At 39.9% G+C, this 23,868-nt stretch overlaps 1 protein-coding gene across 30 annotated transcripts in view; it reads left to right on the top strand.

Moving 5' to 3' along the window:
* The window catches only part of NRXN1 (neurexin 1), a 734,224-nt gene that overhangs the window by 593,818 nt on the left and 116,538 nt on the right, over positions 1–23,868 (top strand). For all 30 annotated transcript variants that reach the window (XM_040551878.1, XM_040551901.1, XM_040551900.1 and 27 more), the window contains one exon: positions 16,661–16,832. In XM_040551878.1, coding sequence (XP_040407812.1) covers positions 16,661–16,832 — 172 coding nt within the window. The remainder of the gene's footprint in view (positions 1–16,660; positions 16,833–23,868) is intronic.

Here is a 23,868-nt window from a genome sequence, read left to right as displayed (position 1 = left end):
AAATTTGGAGGTGCTTTTGGAGGGGATATGTGAATTAAAAAACATCGAAGAAAGAAAAAGGGCAAGTAGAGAGCAAGCCTTAATTTCATAATCTCATGCTACTGATACGTAGGAAAGCTCTTTAGGACCACACTATGTAGGAAATATTATAACACTGTAGTGTGTTGATATTTTAATTATCAGTGTGTTTTTGAAGATCCCCAAAGTCACTGTCATGCTCTGCTGACCTAGCCCTTCATGCTATGGTTCCCCTTTGTATAGATTTTCTCCAGGAGCAAGGGAGATGTGTAATGGGCTTACTCTTTCATTTTATCAGACTTGTGTCACAGAAAGAGGAGAAGAATGAAGGAAACCTGAAAACTTCGGTTTGGCCAGGAGCCCCACCACCACCACCTCCTTGGGGGAGTGGTGAGGGGCATGTAGCAGAATACTATCTATAGAAACAATATTTAAGATCTACTTTACTTGCAGAATGGTTATGAAAAGTGTTGGCTGGCTGGTAATCACTGAGTGGGACCTCCTGGACTTGCTGGAGGGGAAGGTACTCCACCCTGCAGTGACACTGTATGGGAGAAGAGTATAGTGTTTCCTATACCAGCTCTCAATCCTTCTGAGTAAACAGTTGCCCAGTTTTGCTTTGTTTTTTGTTTTGTTTGGATTTTGTTTCTGTTTTGTTTTTAATGGTTTTTCTGGGCTGTAAGCATGACATAAAAGTGTTCAACAAGTAATTAGAATCTAGCTCACACCATAGATTTATAATCAACAGATTACAAATGGCCAGAAAAAAAAAATCATAGATTGCAAATCGCAAACTTTAAGTTCTCTCCAGTTCACTGTTACCAGTACTTTTTGTTTGCTTCTCTATCCAACAAACTTTAAGTCCATTTTCCAACCAGGATAATATTAACAAGACTTGGGTACTAGATATGGAAGATTTACCTCAATGTATTAGCTTTTGGGTATATTGCCTTATTATAAAACTGAAGGTATTAAGTGCTTCATACCTCTTGGCTATGGATATTTTTCTTTTTTCTTTTTTTTCCTCATATTTATTTTTATATAAAGGCTTCACATATACTCTCTCTATTGGATCATAGGCCATCTCTGCACAAGTTGCGTTCTGGGGCTTAGTATTGTTTCACTGAATTCTAGAACAGAAAAAACGTTCACATCCATTGTTTCCTGTTTGTTCTCAATCCCAGTTACTAAGTTTATTCTGTATTTTATTTTATTTTATTTTAGGAAATTAATCTTTAGAAATAATTGTTATGAGGATACACAAGAAGGAACAGAATCCTGCTACCCTCCTCCCTTGGGGTGTGTAGAGATACACATCCAGCTGTGACAGCACACAGCTCAAGATTTCTAGAGTATTTACCCAGCTTCTTGGATAGGTTTGGCAGCCAGATGCAGTTTTTTTTTTTTTCTTTAATGCCACAGCTGCTCCTCATATATGTATGGGTAGGGTTGTCTGTGCTAGATATACAGTGTTAGTGCACAGTGTTTTAGTTTACTGCTTCTTACTTCTTACTATCTTATTTCTTACTAACAAAGTTAAAGATCTGTCTCTGCTTCAGTCAAAGGCATGACAATTAGCTCTGTCAACATAGCTAAGCTGTTTTAAAATCGTTCCCTTCAAACAGCGGAAGAGCACTGAAGAGATAAGGCAGCGTAGGGTGACTGAATATTCGTCTGTCTGGTGATGCACCCCAGTCTTGCACTGGTACCAGCACCTGAACTAGGTAGCTTAAAGATGCAAAGAGGTGCAAGAACTGCCCAGGCGCCTCTAGTAGTTCCATCTATGCAAGAATCATTTCAGCAGGATTAAGAGTAAGAAACAGTAAACATTAATTTTACTTACTTAAGGCAGTTGGGTCTTACTCTAAGCAGTTATGCTGGTTTCAAAAGATACCATTTTTTATTAAAAAAAAAAATCCAATTGAAGAGTTTGAATTGAGCTGTGAATCAATTGTTCTGTGGAGAGAAATGTGTTCACATACAGAAATTAAAAATAAATTAAGCTGTCTCCCATAGAATTTGACCCTAATTAAGGTCAACTCCTCCAGATAGGTAATTAATCATGAGTCCTTATTATAGCTTAGTCTCTCTGTTAACAATAAACAGAGCATTATTTTATTTTTATGGTGAGAATAAGTCATCTAATTGATAGGATTCTGCAGGAGGCAAGCATCCATCAGCACTGAAAACGATGCACTGAGAACATTTTAAATTAGAACAGCATTAGTTAAATTACTCATAGAGTAAAACTGCAAAGCTTAAGACTGTGCATCTGCAAATGTCATACCTCTGTCACCTGTTGCTTATAAACAAAAACACATCTATCAGTAAAAGAGAAGACAGTCTGTGCATTGAGGTGATTACAAATATTAGTACTAAATATAATCATTCTATTAGAATCTAGTTTACCATGTTTTTCCTACTCTGCTCATCATCATAATACCTGAACACCATTCACTGGGTGGTATTAGCAAATATTTGTTATGCTATTTTGTATTCTCAACCCTTCTGTATGGAGTGTGTGCAGTAGGATGTTTTGTCTCACCTCATCATTCATATGTGTGTGTGTGTACGTAAAACATATGTGTACATAGAATATACACACACATACATATAAACATACCTACACAGAGGCATCTACGTACTTGTATAGATCATGATGTATTTAAATAGGTGAAAAAAAAAGGTGGAAAAGGTTTTTTTGATAGTCAATGCCTTTCTTTCTACCTTGAGTTTAGTTTCTGAGTGCAGGATGCAGCACAGAAAATAATTATAATTATCTAAGAGGCAAAATAACTCCACCTGTAATATAAGAAGCAAAGCTTAATGGAAGAGCAGCTCCAGTTGTTTCCTTGTTTGCGGTATGTTCTGTTGCTGGAGTTTATGGAGATTCTTCACAGCAGAATGGGCACAGTACTACTTGCACAATGCTCTGCCTGAGCAGTCCCCAGGAGAAGCAGAGCTGCCAGAGGAAATAGAAGAATGCTTACTGGGGAGATCTATCAATTACAAATGCCCTGTGTTATGGGGAAAGAGCCAGAAAATGATAGCAATTGTACAGGCCAAGCAGAAGTAGCAAAAAGCTAGCTTCACTTCAGATCAGAAAAAAACGTGTATGATGTTTTCTAATGATACTACTGCTTAATTGGACCATTTGTGGGCAAATAACTATTTGGAAAAAATAAAATAGAAGAAAATGAGAATACATTTTGCTTTTTACAGCCCTAAAGTTTACGTATTTAGTGAAGAATGTCTGAAGGGCTGTATGTGTGCCCAGCCGCACATGCAGGCATGCACACCTACCTTGCCGGATGCTACACCAAAGACATTTTGAGTCTCATGCTCCGTAAAAAATTGCTCAAGAGTGGTTAGCTCACATGTGGAAATCTCACCTCTAATGTTAGCACAGTCAGCAAGACATTGGGTCATCTGCTGCAAAGCACAAGGCATTCCAAAAGTAAGCTACCTAGAAGGCTACGTAAGACATACAATTTTTACCCTGCTCTTTTTTTTTTAAATAAATCTTAAGATTAGGACTTGTTCCAACAGGTCATTGAATCCCCTTCATGAGTGCACCTGTGTTTTCTGTCCTCCCTTTTAGAGATGCTCATTCTCTTTTGTTTAGTTGAGTTGTTTAGTCTTGAGAAAAGGAAACTGAGGGGAGACCTCATCGCTCTCTAAAATTACCTGAAAGGAGGTTGTAGTGAAGTGGGTGTTGGTCTCTTTTCTCAGGTGACAAGTGAGAGAACATGAGGAAACAGCCTCAAATTGCATCGGGGAGGTTTAGATTAGATATCAGGAAGAATTTCTTCAAAAGGGGGTGGCTAGGCATTGGAACAGGCTGCCCAGGGGAATGGTAGAATCGCCATCCATGGAGGTATTTAAGAGATGTGTGGATGTGGTGCTTAGGGACATGGTTTAGTGGTAGAGTTGACAGTGTTAGGTGATGGTTGGAGTTGATGATCTTAAGGGTCTTTCCGAACCTAAATGATCCTATGATTCACTGCTCCCTGATGTATTTGCTAAGGCTTAAAATCTGACCAAATAGGAGCAAAGCTTTTCACAATAATCAAAGATTTGCATGACACAAGTCATAGATATGCCAGCCAGCTCCATTGCATTTTGGAGTGGCTGAGGTACTAGGAGAACATGAGAATAGCAGTAGGAGGCAGAACCTCTGAAAAAAAGTGACGAGTAACTCTAATGAGAGATCTCCTGGTTTTACGATTTCAATATTTCTGAAGTGGCGCTGTCTTCAGTGGAGTTACTTTTAACTTTCAGAGATAAACATCTGCCAGGCATATCAAAAGCACAAAGGGACAAAAGAAGACGCACTAAGGGCAGCAAACAGGAATACACTGTCAGTGCGGTTAGAGTAACGTCTTCAAAAGTTGACTGTTGTTGCCTAACAAAGATCTCATTTAAAAAGTGACAATTTCCAATAGTATTGCAAGTCTGTTGTAAATTATATAAGAAGTGATGAATTTGTAACTAAAAGTATAACATTATTTAATTTCTATGTGCAAATTGAAGATAATGATGCATTTTGCAGTTTTGGCTGTTAGTGGCTGTTGCTTTATGTGTTGTAAAGCAATTATTTATATACTGATAGGGTGTTTTTGTTTTTTGTTTTTTAAATACCATTGTGTTCATGAAAACAAATAATGTGTTTGGCCATCATTCAGCCTGATGTTGATCATTCCAGTGAAGCAGCAAAATTCCTGACTGTTCCCTTCATTGGAGAGACATCCAGAACCTGACACTACTAAACTCTGGTGTATGCAGAACTCCTGTGCCATGGGTTAACTTCTGGTTTACTTTTGTCTGGTTTGCTTGAGGTTAGCCTTTTCAAGTATCTGGCAGGTTTGTTCGAAATACAAGTAAGTTCATTTGCAAGCTTCATACATTTTGAAGAACACATTGTTAAAACTGCTTATGCTATTTTGTGATGCTTCCTTCAAATATTTCTTCCTCGTAGGAAGCTGTTGATTTCCTTTAAACAGCTATTTTATTACTTCATGGCTCTTCTCCTCCACAGTGTTTTTTGTTTGTTTTTGGTTTAGTTTTGTGTGTGTCTTTGTTTTGGTTTGGGTTTGTTTTTTTTTTAAAAAGATGCCAAAGCAATCTCATTCAAACCTAGGGGACTGTTAGCAGCAGTAGCAGAGGAAAATGCGGAGACAGCTATCAGCTTTTGCTTTCCCCTTCCAGCTACAAGTTGGATTTCACAGTCCAGTCAACTGGCAGTGTTTGATCACTTCATGTGCTCCATGTAGTCAGTGTAAGGTTTTTACATGCTCTGCTGCATTAAGTGATCAAAAGAAGTAAGATCCTCTGTTGTAGCATTGGTAATAGGCTACTCTGCATTGCACATCTCAGCACAGCATGCAGGGAAATTGTCAAATTGCTTCTGATTCTGAAAGATTTTCAAGGTGACAAAAAGATAAAAGAGATGACTAACGTAATGTATTTAGTACATAGTATTAAAGCTTGCTATAGGATGACTCTACACTTGATGGTAAGAGAGAGAAAGCTAGTTACAGGAAAAGACAGGAGAGCTCAGAAAATGAGACAATGGCCAGGATTTGCCTTTCTGCGTGTCGTACCAGCCCTTATCTGTAGCTCTGCTATCTGGTACATAGCAGACCTATGTTTTCTTGTGTAAGGCCTTTTCACTTCACTGTGTGTGTTTCATAGACCAGTGTTCAATGTTGTTCTATAATTTCTCCTGAACTTCTGAATTTCTGCAGATATGTATCATTTCAGATGTACAGTAAGTTTCTGAAGTGAAACTATCACATTTTCTTTATTTTTCAAGTAAGAGGTAAAAATATTAATCTGGGTCCACTGTTTAGGTGTGAAACTTTCAAATCACTTAGCCACCAAGATAAATTAGGACCAGGTTGTTTCCAGTTGGAGGCCCCAGACCAAGAGAAGGGTTAGGAAACACTTCTGCAAATTTATTTCTATACAGGCAATCAGAAGAATAAAAGAACGCAAAGCCCTCATTTAAACAAAAGTGATTAAATTACTTTGTCCCAGTGTCAGTGGTCTGTGGATATATTCAAGATTACCATTCATATTAATGTGAAGCTTTTAAAGGCTTGAATGGTAGGTAGGAATTCAGTTTTCATTACAGCTCAATAGGAGTTGGGTGTCTAACACAATTTTTTGTTTTTAATAACTCCTTACAGGTTTTTAATATGGAAAAACTCTTTGACCCAGATTCTCAAAAAAATTATTACTTGTGTTTTCAGGAGCATGTGTGTTGTTGATCATATGGCTATTAATCATTTAGCATGAAAGCCTGCTTGAGAATTTGCTGATTAATTGCTTCTGGTCCCAGTTGTGCCTCCTACTGACTCTGACTTTGGATTTGTTTCAGACACACAAATTATTGGAAGAATTCTCTGAAGCTTTTCTAAGCACAGAAATCAATATCCTTAAAGCCACACAGCTTCTAGTGCAGATTAAATTATTCTGACATCAAGGTGCTATGTTTTTGTTTGTTTGTTCATTTGTTTGTTTGTTTTTCCCCCAGGAGTATCTTTACATTTTCAGATGACTGTATCCAGTCCTGGGAAAGCTATGTTAATTTTCTCAGTATAAAAACCCTATAAAAAGATGGAAACCAAGCCTAATTTTCACTTCGATGCTCATCTGGAAACACATGCTGACATATGTGAGGGGAGAAACAGTTTGTCTTTGAGTAGCTAGAGCTCCCAAATAGTTGTCATTTCTCAGGCTGAGCATGCTATATTTGAGGTGTACAGGCTCACAGGTGCCTGTCTGCATGGAAAATAAGTGTGCAAGAGCAAAGTCAAGGCATGTGAGTTACCTTGGCCAAGCTTTCTTTCCCTTCAAATGAGACTCCGTTTGGTATAACAGCATCTGTAGTCTCTTCAACCCATCCATACCAGCTCACCACAACTGGGAATTCTTGGGTGAGATGCTAGCAAGGTTAAGGCATTTCTGTGCTACAAGTTTGTTTTGACAGAAAGTACCACATTAAGAGCTGACTACTTAAATTGTTCTTTATTGCATATTGTCAGAAAAATTTGATTTTGTGTACTGCAGTAATGATGCTGAGTGGATAATAAGATGCAGTATGCTGCTGCTGCGGGCTCTATACCATATGTCTTCTCTAACTATTGCATTTTGGGGGGCTGGTTGTTAGGGTAATTGTATCATAGTAATTCATCATCAGAATAAGTTGAAATAATACTGCTATGATATATAGCAATAAGAATTATGATGTTTAATTCTAAAAAAAAAACAGTGCAGACTGGGAATTGAAAATGCAGTGTCAGAATTGCAGATTTATACATATTTCTACATTTTCTGCTTACTGAGTTTTATGTGTAAATCAAATGGCTGTAACAATATTTAGAGCAATTTGTGACAACAATTATGTAGAATCATAGAATGGCACAGGTTGGAAAGGAGCTTAAAGATCATCTAACTCCAACCCCCTGGCCAGAGGCAGGGATGCCACCTACTAGATCAGGCTGGCCAAGGCCCCATCCAACCATGGGGCATCCACAACTTCTCTGGGCAACCTGTTCCAGTCACTCCCTGCCCTTACAGTGAAGAATTTCCTCCTAATGTCTAATCTAAATCTATCCTCTTTTAGTTTAAGACCATTCCCCCTAGTCCTATCATTATCCACCCAAGTAAAGAGTGCTTCTCCATCCTTTTTATAAGCCCCCATTAAGTACTGAAAGGCTGCAATGAGGTCTCCCTACAGCCTTCTCTTCTCCAGGCTGAACAGTCCCAGCTCTCTCAGCCTTTCTTCATAGGAGAGGTGCTCCAGCCCTCTGATCATCTTTGTGGCCCTCTTCTGAACACGCTCTAACAGGTCCACATCTTCCTTGTGCTGGAGGCCCCAGAGCAGAACACAGTACTCCAGGTGGGGCCTCATGAGGGCAGAGCAGAGGGGCACAATTACCTCCCTCAACCTGCTGGTTACACCTCTGTTGATGCAGCCCAGGATGCAGTTGGCCTTCTGGACTGCAAGCACATACTGCTGGCTCACATCAAGCCTTTTGTCCACTAGAACCCCCAAGTCCTTCTCTGCAGGGCTGCTCTCAATGAGTTCTTCTCCCAGCCTGTACTCATGTCTGGGATTGCCCTGACCCATGTCCATCACCTTGTACTTGGCTTTGTAGAACCTCATTAGGTTCATATGGGCCCACTTCTCCAGCCTGTCCAGGTCCCTTTGCGTAGCATCATCTCTTCCTTCTTTGGTATCAGCTGTACCACTCAGCTTGGTATCATCTGCAAAGCTGAGGGTGCACTCAATCCCATCATCTATGTCATTGATGAAGATACTGAAAAGGACCGGTCCCAGTACAGACCCCTGAGGGACACCACTCATCACCAGCCTCCACCTGGATAAAGAATCATTGACCACCGCTCTCTGGGTAAAGCTATTAAGCCAATTCCTTATCCACTGGATGGTCCACCCTTCAAATCTGTATCTTTCCAATTTAGAGATTAGAATGTCATGTGGGACTGCGTCAAAAGCCCTTACAGAAGTCCATGTAGATGACATTGGTCAGTCTTCCCTTGTCAACTGATGCAGTCACTATCATAGAAGGCCACCAAATTGGTCAGGCATGATTTGTCCTTGGTGATGCTGCCTTGGCTGTCTTGGATCACCTCCTTGTCCAGCATGTGTCATAACATTGCCTCCAGGAGGATCTGTTCCATGGTCTTGCCAGGTACAGAGGTGAGGCTCAGCAGTCTGTAGTTCCCCGAGTCCTCCTTCCTACCCTTTTTAAGTGTAGAGGAAGGGGTTTAGGGAGGGGTTTCCCTTTTTCCAGTCACCAGGGATTTAACCTGACTGAGCAGAAAGTGATATTTTAAAGCAGAAAGTGATACAAGTCATTATGTCATAGCAGTAAAGACTAGCTTATTCCTCTTCTGAAATGCCAAGATGGTGGGCATGGCAGTCCATGATACATTACTGAGAGGATTTTTATTCTGTGGATATATGACATTTTGTGACAAAATAAATAAATAAATAAATAAAGTTGTGTCACTTCTCCACTTAGTAAGCCTCATAGATTTTATTTTTGGTTTTTAATGTATGCCTCAGTTGTAAATTAGTATAATGTTGGACTTGTATTTCACTTACTTCTTGTAAGGGTCATTGGTTTAAGGGAAGAAGTTCCTTAATCTTTACAGAACAACGTTTAAGAGTGCAGTACCTCTGGTGGCATCTGCATGTATTTGCATACATAATATTGTTATGCTGATGGTGCTATTTTTTATACATCAACCAAGGGTATCAGGTAAACAATATTTTTTAATTATTTCTGTATTAATTTAGAAAATATATTTACCTTAATGGCATGTGACTGAGGTCATTTAAAGGTTTTGAGATGATCTTACAGAGCTTTTGAATAAAATGTTAGAACAAGATATATTGCAAATTCTCTCTCCCCTTTTAACAAAATCCATTAAACGATGGATTGAGGTCTCCAAAATTAGGGGAGGGAAAAAAAAGGTTTGCTGATGTATATTTATGATTAAAAATCTGTTTTTGAAGTGCCTTGTATTGTCACTGCTAGATGAAAAATATGCACTATGGTTTTCACTTCGGTGAGCATGTACAGATGCTGCAGGAAATGTTGGTAACATTGGTGGCTCTGCAGACAGCATTTTTCCTCTCTGAATAGTTTGAGTAGTGACTAAGTGTAGTAGTAGACAGTGTTTTGTTGCTGAGATAAATTAGAGTGGTGTGTGTGAATGGGTACCACAGACTGCACTGTGCTTCTTGCAGGAATCCAGTGGTTTCTTGCAGGAATCCCCAGCATTTGGGATTCCAGCCATAGCTCAAACCTTCAAGTCATGAAAAAATTTCCTAAATGCAAGCACGCCGTGTAACAGACTCTTCCCCAAGGCCTTGAAAGCCATGCAACCAGACCGGTCAACTGTAGATAAGGTCTTGTAGAGTAGTTTAGAAAGTATTGTCCATCCATCCCTCTAGTTCCACTGTCTTAGCAAGCAGGAGGCTGAGAGCCAAGTAAAGGAGAACAAATCCTTCCAGAAGCAGGGTCCAGTGATAAAGGAGGAGCAGTCAAAATTGCTGGGAGAGTGGATTGAAAGGAAGCACCACTTTGCTGCATGTTGCTCAGATTTGATATGAAAGTAATGAAATTATTTGTCAATTGCAGAGTGTCATGCCTCCAACTAGAGGAAAAAAAAAAAAAAAAAAGAAAAAAAAAGTAAAGCATTTAGTTTAAAATCATGGGATTTAACAGATTTTCAGTTCTTTCTATTAGCCTGCTCTTGCAGTAGCCCATAAGGCTTTGGGTTCTAAGCTTTTCTGTACAATTATCAGAACTAGGAACTTATTTTAAAATGAAAAGTGAGACTTTCTCATATCCCAAGGACTGCAGAGCTACGGGTTTAAGAAATAAGCAAATATGAGGAAAGATGCAAATAAATGTTGAGAACTGGAAAGAAGGATCATAGGGAATAGGTCAGTCTCTTCACTTAGCAATCGGGAAAGGGAAAAGAATTTTTGGTCTCCACCGTAGCTAAGTATTTACAGCTTTGTGGAAAAGAAGGAGAAACTGAACAGCTTCAGTCTTGTCAGATTACAACCTATAAAAGACTGAATACAGAGTGGATGCACCCTACCAAACATCAACAAAAACCTTTCCTCCTTGCTTGAAGTGCCAACCTAGGACTGATAACTTTGCCTGCTAGCTGTATGATAGAGTTTTCAAGCCTCTCCTACGTTTTCTACAGTATGTCAAGCAGTGATATGCTGAAAGCTGTAATTCATCGCAGGAAATAGTTACCCTTCTGAGCTCATGAAGAGACAAAACCACACTGTAAGTACTTGGGATGAGGGAAGATGCAAGAATGTCTATGCCTATAGTAAGTTTTCCTTCAGTAGACCAAAAACTTTCCTGCAGTAGACTGAAATATTTTATTACTGCTGATGAAAATTAGGTTGTTTATTATCTCTCTTCACTCCCAGGAAGGCACGGCTCATCATGCATAATGGTTTCTTTAGAAGACAAATGCCATTGCTCCAAGCATCCCCCCTTTCCTCCTTTTTCCTCCTTTACCTCAGCTTTTATTGCTGAGTGTGACACCACATGGTAGGAATGTCCCTTTGGTCAGTCTGGGTCAGCTGTCCTGGCTGTCCCCCCTCCCAGCTCGTTGGGCACCCCCAGCCTCCTCACTGGCAGGGCAGCACAACAAGCTGAAAAGTCATTAATTAGCTCTGTGTAAGTACTGCTCAGCAATAACTAAAGCATCAATGTGTTATCGCCAGAATTTTTATTAAAAAAAAAAAAAAAACAGCATCTATGAAGAAAATTAACTCTCCCAGGCAAAACCACAACAATGTTTTCTAAGCCCTTCCCCAGGAAACATTTCCTCTGGAAGATAATAGATGTTAATAAGAAATACTATTGGATCACTTGGCTAAAACATATGTAGTTACTCAATTAATCTTGCAGTTCAAATGTGTCTTCTGTCCATTATACATCCCCCTCCTCACTTCCTGAGAAAACAGTACTATTTGTGCATAGACATGTCCCTAGAGGATTCATACTATAATTATTTTAATGATTCTGCATGCATTTCTATAATATAGAATATTGGCCTCTGATTATATTTGAGTGAAATTGGTCTGTTTTCTCAGTTGAGCTCAATAAATTTATTCCTTAATAAAATCAAAGTAAGCCATCAGTTAGTTCTGAGATTTTGTTAACTGCATTCACCAGAAAGTTGTGCCTCTGGGCAGTGATTTTATAAGATACAAGCTGGCAGGCATGAATGTTTTGTTTTGTTTTGTTTTTTCTTTATTTGTTCACCTGGGGGAATCACAGTTTTATTACTTTTCTTTGGAAGTGGTTAAAGGTTGTAAGTATTATGAGCTTAGGATGTCTGTGGTCTCTTCTAAAACTACTGTTGTGCCAAATTTGCACATAGCTGTTTGACTGATTCCAGAATTATTACTACAGAGAGCAGCAAAACCCTGACAATGCCATAGAAAATATCATTATTCTGGAGATGTATATATGTGTATTTTATACTACTGTAACTTTTATTGCTTTTGGAGTTGGCAGATCGGTAGCACAGGAGCAGGGTCTGGCAGGAAAAAAATTGCACTGTCAGTTGCTGGCTTGCTTTGCATTTCACCTTTCTCACTTGGTTCTCATGTTTATCAGCATTTACAGTGCTGTCAGAGGCTTGTTAAAGCCAAGGTAGAAGAATTTAAAGCACACAATTCCTGAAAATTTGCTAGAGTACAATAGTAGCTGCCAGTGCTTTTGAAGACAAAATACATTGACATGACTGGTATATAGGCATGCACCTATACTGTCTGAGTAATCAAAACTCTTAACATTTCAGAGCACATTGGGAATATAGAATTGGACCTCCACCTCTAAGTTCTATCTTTCTGTCTAACTGGTCTCATGCTTTTATCATAGAATGGTTCTCAGCCTGTCTTCGTAGGAGAGGTGCTCCAGCCCCTTGATAATCTTTGTGGCTGTCCTCTGGACTCACTCTAATAGGTCCATGTCTTTCTGATATTGAGGGCCCTAGAGCTGAACACAGTACTCCAGGTGGGGTCTCATGAGAGCAGAGTAGAGGGGAAGAATCACCGCCCTTGACCTGCTGCCATGCTTCTTTTGATGCAGCCTGGAATGTGGTGACTTCCTGGGCTGTAAGCGTGCATTGCTGGCTCATGTGAAGCTAACTTGAAGCCATTAACATATTCATCTTCATTCTGTGAGTTTGGGTTCCTACAAGTGGCTGGACTGCAGAGGTTAAACTGTAGGCAAAGCCTATGTTGCATGTTGCATTAACGTGTAAGGTTACTTGAGGTAACACCAAGTGTCCTCATCTGCCTGGGTGGTGCTGTAGAGAGAAAGTTAACCCTGATCTCAGGAGAGCTACAAGCACAAAACACCTGCAAACTGAAAGTTATGTTTTTCTGAAGAACTGCTGGTTGGCGTTCAGTGTTGCTTAGTTTCTCTGTAGGCGAATCAGAGGTCTCTCTGCTGCTCTGTACCAGGGAATGGTGGTGGTGTGATGCTTGCAAGCAATATTCATAGCGCTTTGTGGTTTGAAGTTCAAAGTTTCAGAGACACATGATAACTTTTACACTGTTTCTTGAAATTTTTTTTACTTCTCCTGAAAGTGTCCTATCTTCTGTCCCCTGTCAAAGAGAACATTGGAGACTTTCCCATTTCCTACATGTCTATACTCTTTTAGCTCTGTTTTAGCTGTTCTGGTTCAGATTAGATAAAGACACAATAGAAAATGAGTTGATTCTATTACTATGTTCTCTCTCAACTGGGAGAAAAATGAAACCAAGCTAACAGCTGTAAAGAGTGAAGTAGACTTCTACAGACCCTATGAACAGATCTGATTTTTACCAGGGAGCTATGAAATGATCATCTTTTCTAGTGGGCAAAAATAAACCCCTAGAAACATGAGTGTGAAATGCTCTGCTATTTCAGGTCACTGGCAAGGATAACATCATTCAACAGTAATGCTGACTTATTGTGGTACTTAGTAATACACAAACATTCCTGTAGTGCCCATCATGAGGGTGCTAAGAGGGAAATTCTGACTAAGCATTTGTCTGAGGCCATTTCTGATTGGAAGACTAACTAAAAGATTATTATGGATGAACAACTGATAAAGGAAATTGTATTTCTACTACTGCACTATGTAACTGAGGCTTGCAAAGGTTAAGAAGTGGAAATAGTAATTCAGTATGCTTCAGTTTTTAAAAAAGCAGTCCTTTCTAATTATATTAAATATCATGGGGCTGAGATCAGGTTATCTGAACAGGTTACTGTACTTCAGCTGATCCACAATAATAATTGTATATTGAGGTTTTAAAGTGCCGTGCACAATGGGGTTCTACTCCGTATCATGTTTGGCATGATACAAGCCAAACTTAAATATTTTTAAGTCTTAATGATAAGAATTAAACTTGAAACTCAGATTTGCTTCCTTGTTTTATAGGAGGTTACATAAATTCCCACAGATGCTGAAGGTGTAAAAAAATAAATAAATAAATAAAATGAAACATCTCCCTTAAATATAAAGTTTTTCACATTCTCAGCTACACAAATGAATTAGAAATACACCCAAAAATAATCTCTATAGTATATTATTAGCTATTAGAGTAATATACTCTGCTAATGCAGCTGTGTGCTTTGTGCGCTGTGCACACTACTTCTGTACAAATGTAAGGAAGTCAGGGAAACTTATTTTTTCACTTGCAGGTATGTGTGTATCAAGTAAGGCTAAAGGTCTGCACTTGTGTCTGTAAAACATTAATTTCACTTGACAGTGCCTAGCCATTTACAGTGCAGCACTACATTATCTTATTTTGGAAAAGGTGATAATATATTCACCTTTTATGCCACTTCATTTTGCTTGCACCTGTCCTATTCACAGGACAAAAAAAAATTAAAGATTAAAAAAAAGATTAAAAAAATTAAAGATTAAAAAAATTAAGATTTTTTTTCCCCCTTGTCATTTTTTCATCTAAAAGAATATATATATATATATATACAGATATATATATATAGCAAATAGAAAAGCAGGTATGCAAAGTGTAGGTTATGAACAGTATAATTATGAATCACTGTGAAATTAGTTGGCTTTTTTTTAATCCTCAGTGCCTTTGATTTCTTGAAAGTGTTGTGAAAGGGTGCATATGTCACTATCATTAGCATGCCGTTTTTCTGCATTTCATAAATTTTCAAAAGAAGAGATGGCATTAGGGCCAAAACAATGTTGTATTTCTTTGTATATATTTCTGTATATAAGCATATGAAAGAAACAGGTGAAGCAAGTAAGCTACTGCATCCATGGGAGAAAAGTGTTGAAATCTATTCTAAACCATAGTTGAACCAGCTGCAATAAAGAAGAACTATGGTTATTCTCCCAGGATAACTGGGAGATTGCTCTGCAACTCACACCTGAGGTGGAAGAAGGCGAGTGTGTGTGCTAGGTGAAGCAGATCCCTCATTGACACCTTATAGGCATGGAAAAGTAGGAGATAGAGAAAGTCAATAGAGAAATGCTAAGACAAACCACAAGGAGAGAACAGTTATGTTTAGAACTTGATTAAGGAACTGAGCAAGTAAATAAATTTAACAATTTGCTTTCCAGAGTCATTCTGCAAATCTCAGTATAAAATGGTCCTTTTATAGTTTTTAAAAAATCATAGCTGAAGAGGTGAGAGCAAAATGAAGAAAAGTACAACTTAGTGTGGTGAGAGCTTCCACAGGGTTGCGGAACTTTCTCCAGAGGTGATCAGCAGCTGCTTAACTGTGTAAATGGAAAATGCAGGCAGTATTGGAAGTTGCAGTCAGATATTTAAAAATAAAATAAAGTGGAAGAACTCCTGAGTTAACCACTTGGGAGACCTCCAGAGGTGAGGAGCTACAGGACACACCTACTATGAGGTGTGTTGCCAGGATAGGAAGAGAAAGAGGGAAGAGACACAAAAGTTTTGTTGGAGAGGTGAAGCTGAGTCTGGAAAGATCAAAGTGGTATTCATACCAAGAGGTATGAAATGAAATGTTTCATTGGTACATGGTAGTGTAAAAATTTAAGGAGTTTTTTAACTTTTAAGAAGGAAGTACCAGTACGAACAGCATGAAATTTCACATAAGCTTGCCACTTACTATGCACAACCCCCTAAAGTCATGCTGTGCAGTTGGATTTATTTTTTTTTCTCTCCTTAATTTAATAGATGTCCTTATTCAGGCATATAATTGCTTCTATAGGAGAAAAAAAAAATCATGAGGCCCTTAAGTTAAACTTTTAACACACTTTAAGTCTTTGTTAAACTCTAAATGTCCTATTAACACGTTCATTTCAATACTTAAAAGACAATAAAAATGAAAACATGCCAATATCTCAATTAACTGTAAAACCAACAGCCTTAGTCCTGGGTATAAATGTGTGTGAAGCCTCCTTAGCTGGAGGCACTCTCAGACACAGGAGTTTACAGGCTAATCTCAGCAGAAGAATCGGTCTTGCTCTTCAGTGAGAACAAGATGCTGTCTGTTTCACAAATACCTTTCACTCCTCTCTAGCTCAGATCAGGAAACTCCATTTGTCACTTGGTCCATCCTTGTCTTAATGATTTGGAGTTAGTACAATGTGATGAAAAGGCTCTCTCCACTGGGAAAAAAAATAAAAATAAGAAATGTAAATCCTCATACTTCTTCCAAGTTTCCAAGTGACGCTCTGATGCTTTCCATTTTGAAAGCCTAAAAGGAAAGAAAGGTGTTTAATTCTCTTGAAGGTGAGGGAGAGGGGCAAAGAAAGAAAACTTGAGCTTTCATCCTCCTTTTTCCCCTCCTTGTCTTGGTCTTGGAAAAAGAGAGAACTCAATTTCGTGAGATAACTCATTTGGAATATCAATTATCTATCAAAGAAACCTCCTGGACTTACTGAACTGTCAGGAGGCTTGTCACTGTCACATGCAAGCCTTCAGAAGTTAAATCCAAGGAGGGAAGATGTTGTTGGAAATCTTTTTCTATATGACAGACTGTCTGTCTTACTAAAACAACTCTTAATTAGTTCTTCTTTTTCTCCTTCCCTTCTCCCCCTTTATTTTTTTTTCTTTAACATGCAGCACCAGGGAAAAATTGGAGTTAAATTTAATGTTGGAACGGATGACATCTCTATCGAAGAGATCAACGCAATCATTAATGATGGAAAATACCACGTAGTACGTTTCACGAGAAGTGGTGGCAATGCCACATTACAGGTGGACAACTGGCCAGTTATTGAACGCTACCCAGCAGGTAAGTGCTTACGCAAACTTTTGTGTGTAAAAGGGTTGGGGATGTATGGAGAATTGATCATTTTGCTCCTCTTTTAATGCAATGTCAGCTCCTTTGCAGTGTTTTAGTAGTTAATTAAGTAGTTAAAGAGTCTGGAGCAATATGCAATTCATGATGATAGCATTTCCTAATTAATTTAAAAGCACAAATTCCAGTTATTACTGGAAGTGGAAAAATACAGTTATCAAGGCTTGAAATTGTGAGTTTGTTACTTGTTTTCATTTGTTTTTATTGGATTATTGTTTTTTGGGCGGGGAGGAAGGGGAAAAGGCTTTGACAAAAGTTACAAAGTAAAGCGACTCCCAAATCGATCTCCAACTGATTGGGTAAAACATTTCTGAGGAATAGGTTGTCTGTGTTCTTTTAATTACAAGAGGTTATTTAAAACGTTTGAATTTAGCAGAATTGTTCCAAGTGTAAACCAAAAGGTGTTCAGTTATTAGTTGAAGAACCAACCAACAAAATTAACATGCCTTCACTTAAAGATGCAAACTATGCTATATTATTTATGTAGGCAATGCTGGTTACTTCAACATGACCACTTGTGTTAATATAGAGTTTCCTTGACTGGGCCCATATTTAATTTTATGCAAATGTCATGCACTGAAGATTACCTTGTTACTGATTTTATGCATTTTTAAAGGCAACAGTTTTTTCAGATATGCAGTCCCGTTCTCACTGAGTACCACTACTGAGCCATTAAGGGTAACTTACAAATGTGCACATTATCTGTTAACAGTTGGTATGAGTGTTTATACTATTAATAAAAAGCAGCAAATCCAGAGATCTAAGTGAAAGGTATTCTGGTTTGCCTATTTGCTATTACAGAAATGATGGTTCTGATTTAAAAGTAAAAGTTTTTTTTCCATTTTGGTGGTGGAACAGGACATTGGATATGCCATTCTCTGTTCCAATTATTGGTATTTAGGATTTGTTTTTTAAGTTGGTGTTTGGGTAGCAGTCCAACAGTTAAACTGATTTAAATAAATAAATAAATAGAAAAATATTCCACAGGTGAAATATCACCTTTCAGATAATTTCTTGGAGATAATTTAGAATTAAAAATAAAAATGAAAATATGGATCTCTGTGGGAAAGGAATTCGCAGGTGGCTTTGTGCTGTTTCACACGTCCCTGAATTAGAGATAATGAGGAAACAAGTGGTAGAATCAAAAACTTGAGCAAGGTCAAGATAAAGTAAATTGGCTACAGTGTTAAAGATGAGCTTTGGGCAGTGGCCAATTGCTGGCTGGCTCGAGGCATGTGTCTGAGGGTCTCTAACCAATTGTATGACAGATTTGGGCGTGTAGACAGCGCATGGGGCTACAGGGAAAGTATATGTAGTGGTGAAAAATGGCAATAGAGGTCTCCTGTTCAAGAGCCATCAGGAGTCCGTGCCTTTCATCCCTTCAGATCTCAAGTGAAATTACTATAGCAGGTATTGTCTGAAAAAAAAAAAAAAAAAAAAAAAACAATTTGTATGCTAATATGTTATGAAAGAGTGACAGTTCTGGCTCTTAGCCATGATTCATGGCTTTAGGTTAGATATATCTTTGAGAGGTGTTAAACTCTTAGGAAAAGAGTTTGGAAGATACTGAATGAAATATGTCCTGTGATCTTTCAGATATTCCTGTTTCCTCCTTGTTTTCTAACTTTTACAGTGCTTGACAAATGGTAGCTGAAATAAGATGGTAGAAGCTGGGGAGAAGCGTGTTTTAGTTAATGTTTGAGCTGTATGTAGCAGAATGGAATATATATATAATACATAAATTATAAGTATGAAAATATTTTCTTTTTCTTGTCTGTTCTGTTTCTTCACAAAAATACAACATGGTTACAACAAGGATGAACTGCAGTTGAGTTCTGAGGATATTTGCACACAGAATTTGTTTACACTGAACATAGATCGATACAGAAAATAGAGTGATTTCCTTTGGATGGGATTACTGGAGGTCGAATTTTTTCTGTGACAAAAAGAAAAATTAGAACTTTTTGAGTTTCTTCAAGCAATCCATGCACAACCTACATTTGAAGGCATTTCCAGTTGTTTCATCAGCGGGGGTACAGAATTCCTTGACTTATTTTATTGCTGGATCTTCCAAGACTACTGATGGTCTTCAGTTTCCTTAAGTTTCTTTAATTTTCTTTCCTTTAGTAATATTTTATGGCTCTTTTATTCCATAGCATTGCTTTTGAAATCCGTCCTCCCTATTTTCATCTTCAATTTCTTCTCCTCTCCTTCCATCATGAAAGTGTCTAGCCATACCTTTCTTTTATATGTTCATGCTGTTCCATCACATTAGGTATTCTTCACTTACATCCTTTTTAAACCAGTTTCTTCATAGACTGCTATTGAGGTAACTTATAGAAAAGACACAGGCCTGTCCAGAAGACTATAATGCGTTTGACTAAGGTTGATAACTGCTCTGAAGAGATTAATGGCACTCTATTAAAAGATATCACTGACAGTTCAATTCTAAAAGTGATATAAGACAACGGTTTGGCAAATGCTGCTGCACCCAATTTAGATGTCCTGCTGCTGTTGCTGTTTTAGAGACTGACAATAGTGCTTGGCAGTACTGATTAACAAACAAATTTGCCAATTGCTCCTGGTTTTGATGGAGGACATTTTGCAGTTGTACAAGTTGGAACAAATTTGATGTCATTTGCATGAGTGAGGGCTCATTAGCTTTCAGTTCAGTGCTAGAAAGAGTATTATTTTTGCTTTGTGCTTGTTTTCTAATTTTTTTCCTGCATAATTTTTAATGTGTCCACACCACTGTACATAAGCAAAGGCTTATCTCTCCTACTTCTGGTTGTTGCTTTTTTTTAATTATTATTTTTTATTAAGAATAGAAGCAAGATTAGCAACTTAATTAGTAAGTTTGCTATTCTTAAATACACTGGATTTCCAAAACAAACAAATAAATAAATAAATAATGGTTGCCTAAAGCATACCAACTAATGAATTCTCCTCTCTTTACAAAGAAAGAATATATTCTGAATTACACTTCTGGTTGGAGTGTCTGAGTACAAGACATTGCACATTGCTTGGTTTTGATCAGCATCTGAAAATACAGGGTGAAAATTTTCTGAGAGGAAGTTCTGGTCAGAGTTTCGGGATTTTCCAGTTTCATTGCGTACGTAGACTTCACACAGCCCCATCTAACTGCTGCAGATAATGGCACAGAGGATGGTCTTGAGGCCAACTAACGGTCAGTGCTGTGTTATCTGCTAGCAGGATGCCTGTGGGCACCCCAGTTGATACTTCAAGCAAGCAACTTTTTCAAAAGAGCTTGCGACAAGACTGTGTGGGATTTGTAGGAAGCCTGAACTCAGTCCTGCACCTCTGGAGCTGCTCAGAGTTCAACTCTCTTGTGAAGGGTCTTCCAGCTGGTGCAGCACACATGGTTCTCTAGTGTTGCTTCATCAGCAGTCAGAGAAGTAGACATCTTGCAGAAAGTATCATATCTCAATGCTCCATTGGGTTTCCACAGCCAGTTTCTGCAATTTGTTCTAGAGCTGTATGAAATTCAGACACGATCCTCGTTGATGACTACAACCTAGAATGTTTCTTTTGTACATGATTCTCTGACAATATTCAGGATTATTGTCTGGGCCAATCCGCCTTCAGTTTTTATCTGAGCAGATGTGAAATGAGAAAGACATAAAAGGGAAAAAGGTGGGGTGAGCAATTGTGGAGGATAGTTACCCTTGTAAAGGTTGCTGTCTGTTTCTGGATTATAGGGGGAGATTTTTTTTAATCCTAGATATTTGAAGATCTTCAACAAGGGATAAAATGAAGGGAAATGGCCTCAAGTTGTGCCAGGGGAGGTTTCGGTTGGATATCAGGTGAAATTTCTTTTCTGAAAGGGTTGTGTGGCATTGGGATAGGCTGCCCAGGGAAGTGGCTGAGTCACCATCCTTGAAGGCCTTCAAGAAGCGTGTAGATGTAGAACTTAGTAGCATGGTTTAGTGGTGGACTTCAGTACTGGATTAAAGGTTGGAGTAGATGATCTTAGAGGTCTTTTCAAACCTGAATGATTCTATGATTCTATGGAACCTGCCAGCTCAAAGGGCTGAATGATTTTCAGAAACATAGGTTTACATTTCAGTACATACATGCTTTTGGATTCCTGTCAAAGTGTTTTTGTGTTTGTGTGTGTGACTGCAAAGTTCCCCTCTTGCTATTTCTCTGAGCGCAATGCTAGAGCAGAGCTATGGGTATGCACACTTCAATTTCTGCCTTTTGTTAAATGTTCATACTGCTTTCCCCCTTTCTCATTCTGTCAGTTGCTGATGGGTAGCACTATGATTAGATTATGATTATGATTAGAAATGTCATATTATAGTTTTTTGATAACTGACTAAAATGTCCAGATCTGTAATGCATTTGTATATTCCACCTTTCTTAACTAAATTTGATGATGTTTCTTTACTTAATGTTTGCCATCCCCCTGCACCTTCCTAAAGAACTTCAATATTTCACCTTGGCCTTTTTTTCAGACAGTGATTTCCCATTATCTCAACCTGGATGCAGCATAATTTCCAGTCATATTAAACAGGAATGAGAAAACTGCTGACTGTGCAGTCAGAGTTCCTGATCAATAGACTAACCCAATTTCACCCAATGCACATCCTTTCCACTCCTTATGTCAAGGCTGGCCCCCTTGGAGCAGCCCCAGCGCCCGACCCCGCGTTACAGCGGGACTGGGGCCATGCCTGGCCAGGGGCGGCCCGGGACAGCTGCGCAACCAGGCTGCACCCGCCCGCTCTCGCTGCACCCCTGCCCTCTGCCTAGAAAATGGCCCTGGGAGGGCGGCACCACATGGTGCCCACCAGGCACAGGGAGGGGCGCCCAGCGCATTACAACCGCCTGCAGCGTGCTACCATGGTGGCTGTGGAGCTCGTGCAGTGGGGCACAGGGTTCTGTCCCTCCTCCCTTCCAAGTCCATCCTATCTGCTGGCAGTCTCTCTGACCGCAGTTTTTATCATGGTCTCCCCCAGGCAGAGAGCTTGCCCCAAAAAGGCTGCTGCGACCCAAAGGGAGGGGCTGTCCAGAATCACAGAATTGTAGGGGTTGGAAGGGACCTCCAGAGATCATCGGGTCCAAGCCCTCTGCCAAAGCAGGTTCCCCAGAGCAGGTTGCCGAGGTAGGCGTCCGGACGGGCCTTGAATATCTCCAGAGAAGGAGACTCCACAACCTCCCTGGGCAGCCTGTTCCAGTGCTCCGTCACCCCCACCGTGAAGAAGTTCTTTTGCACATTGGTGCAGAACTTCCTGTGCTCCATTTTGTGGCCATTTCCCCTTGTCCTGTCCACACAAACCACTGAAAAGAGGTTGCCCAAATCCCTCTGTCTCCCACACTTAAGATATTTGTAAACATTAATAAGATCCCCTTTCAGTCTTCTTTTCTCAAGGCTGAACCAGGCCGCACCATGTCTCTCAGCCTTTCCTCATAGGGGAGATGTTTCAGGCCCTGTATCATCTTTGTGGCCCTCCACTGGACTCTTTCCAGAAGATCCCTGTCTTTTTTATACCGGGGAGCCCAGAACTGGACACAGTACTCCAGCTGAGGCCTGACGAGGGCAGAGTAGAGGGGGAGGATCACCTCCCTTGACCTGCTGGCCACACTCCTTTTAATGCACGCCACGATCCGATTGGCCTTCTTGGCCGCCAGGGCACACTGCTGGCTCATGGTCAACCTGTCATCCACCAGGACCCCCAGGTCCTTCTCCTCAGAGCTCCTCTCCAGCAGGTCATCCCCCAGCCTGTACTGATACGTGTGGTTGTTCCTTCCCAGGTGCAGGACTCTACACTTACTCTTGTTAAACTTCATTTGGTTTCTTCAAAATGACCATGAAATTGTAGAGTTTACTATCCTTGGTGATGTCAGAAGGTTAACTAGCAAAACTGCTGTCTTGAACTTCCGAAGGGCGGACTTCGACCTACTCAGGACACATGTTGCAGGGGTCCCTTGCGAGTCACTCCTGAAGGGCAAAGGAGCCCAGGAAGCCTGGATGCTGCTCAAGAAGGAAATCTCAAAGGCACAGGAGCAGGCTGTTCCTGAGTCCCATAAGGTGAGCTGGAGGGAAAGAACATTGGCATGGATGAACCGGGAACTTTTATTGAGACTCCGGGAGAAAAAGAGTCTACGTCCACTGGAAGAAGGGACAGGCTACTTGGGGCGACTACAAGGAAGTTGCTAAGATATGCAGAGAGGAAGTTAGATAGGCAAAAGCCCATCTTGAACTCAGATTGGCCACTGCAGTAAAAGAGGACAAGAAATCCTTTTACAAACATATTAACAGCAAGAGAAGAACCAAGAAAAATTTCCATCCTTTACTTGATGCAGCAGGGAATGTGATCACTGAGGATAAGGCTGAGGTTCTCAACACCTTCTTTACATCTGTCTTTAGTAGTCAGATCAGTTATCCTCAGGGTACTTTACTCCCTGACCTGGACATACCCTATGATTCAGGTAGAGAATCCCCCCCTGTGATCCATGAAGAGACAGAGACCTGCTCCTCTATCTGGAATGTCACAAGTCCATGGGACCAGATGAGCTCCACCCTAGGGTGCTGAGGGAGCTGGCGGAGGTGATTGCCAAGCCCCTTTCCACCAGCTACCAATGGTCATGGTTGTTTGGAGTGGTCCCAGAGGACTGGAGGCTTGCCGATGTGACTCCCATCTACAAGAAGGGCTATAAGGAGGACCCATGGAACTACAGCCCTGTCAGCCCGACCTTGGTTCCAGGGAAAGTTATGGAGCAAATTATCTTGGGTGAGATCACCCAGCACTTGCGTGGCATCCAGTGGATCAGGCCCAGCCAGCACAGCTTCATGAAAGGCAGGTCGTGCTTATGCAACCTCATCTCCTTCTATGATCGTGTGACCAGACTGGTAGATGAGGGAAAGGCTGTTGATGTAGTCTACTTAGACTTCAGCAAAGCCTTTGACATGGTCTCCCACAGTATACTCCTGGGGAAACTGGCTGCC

This window comes from Cygnus olor, chromosome 3 (assembly GCF_009769625.2).
Source record: "Cygnus olor isolate bCygOlo1 chromosome 3, bCygOlo1.pri.v2, whole genome shotgun sequence".
In the NCBI taxonomy this organism is placed as follows: Eukaryota; Metazoa; Chordata; class Aves; order Anseriformes; family Anatidae; genus Cygnus; species Cygnus olor.
This window is presented reverse-complemented; position numbering and strand designations above follow the sequence as displayed.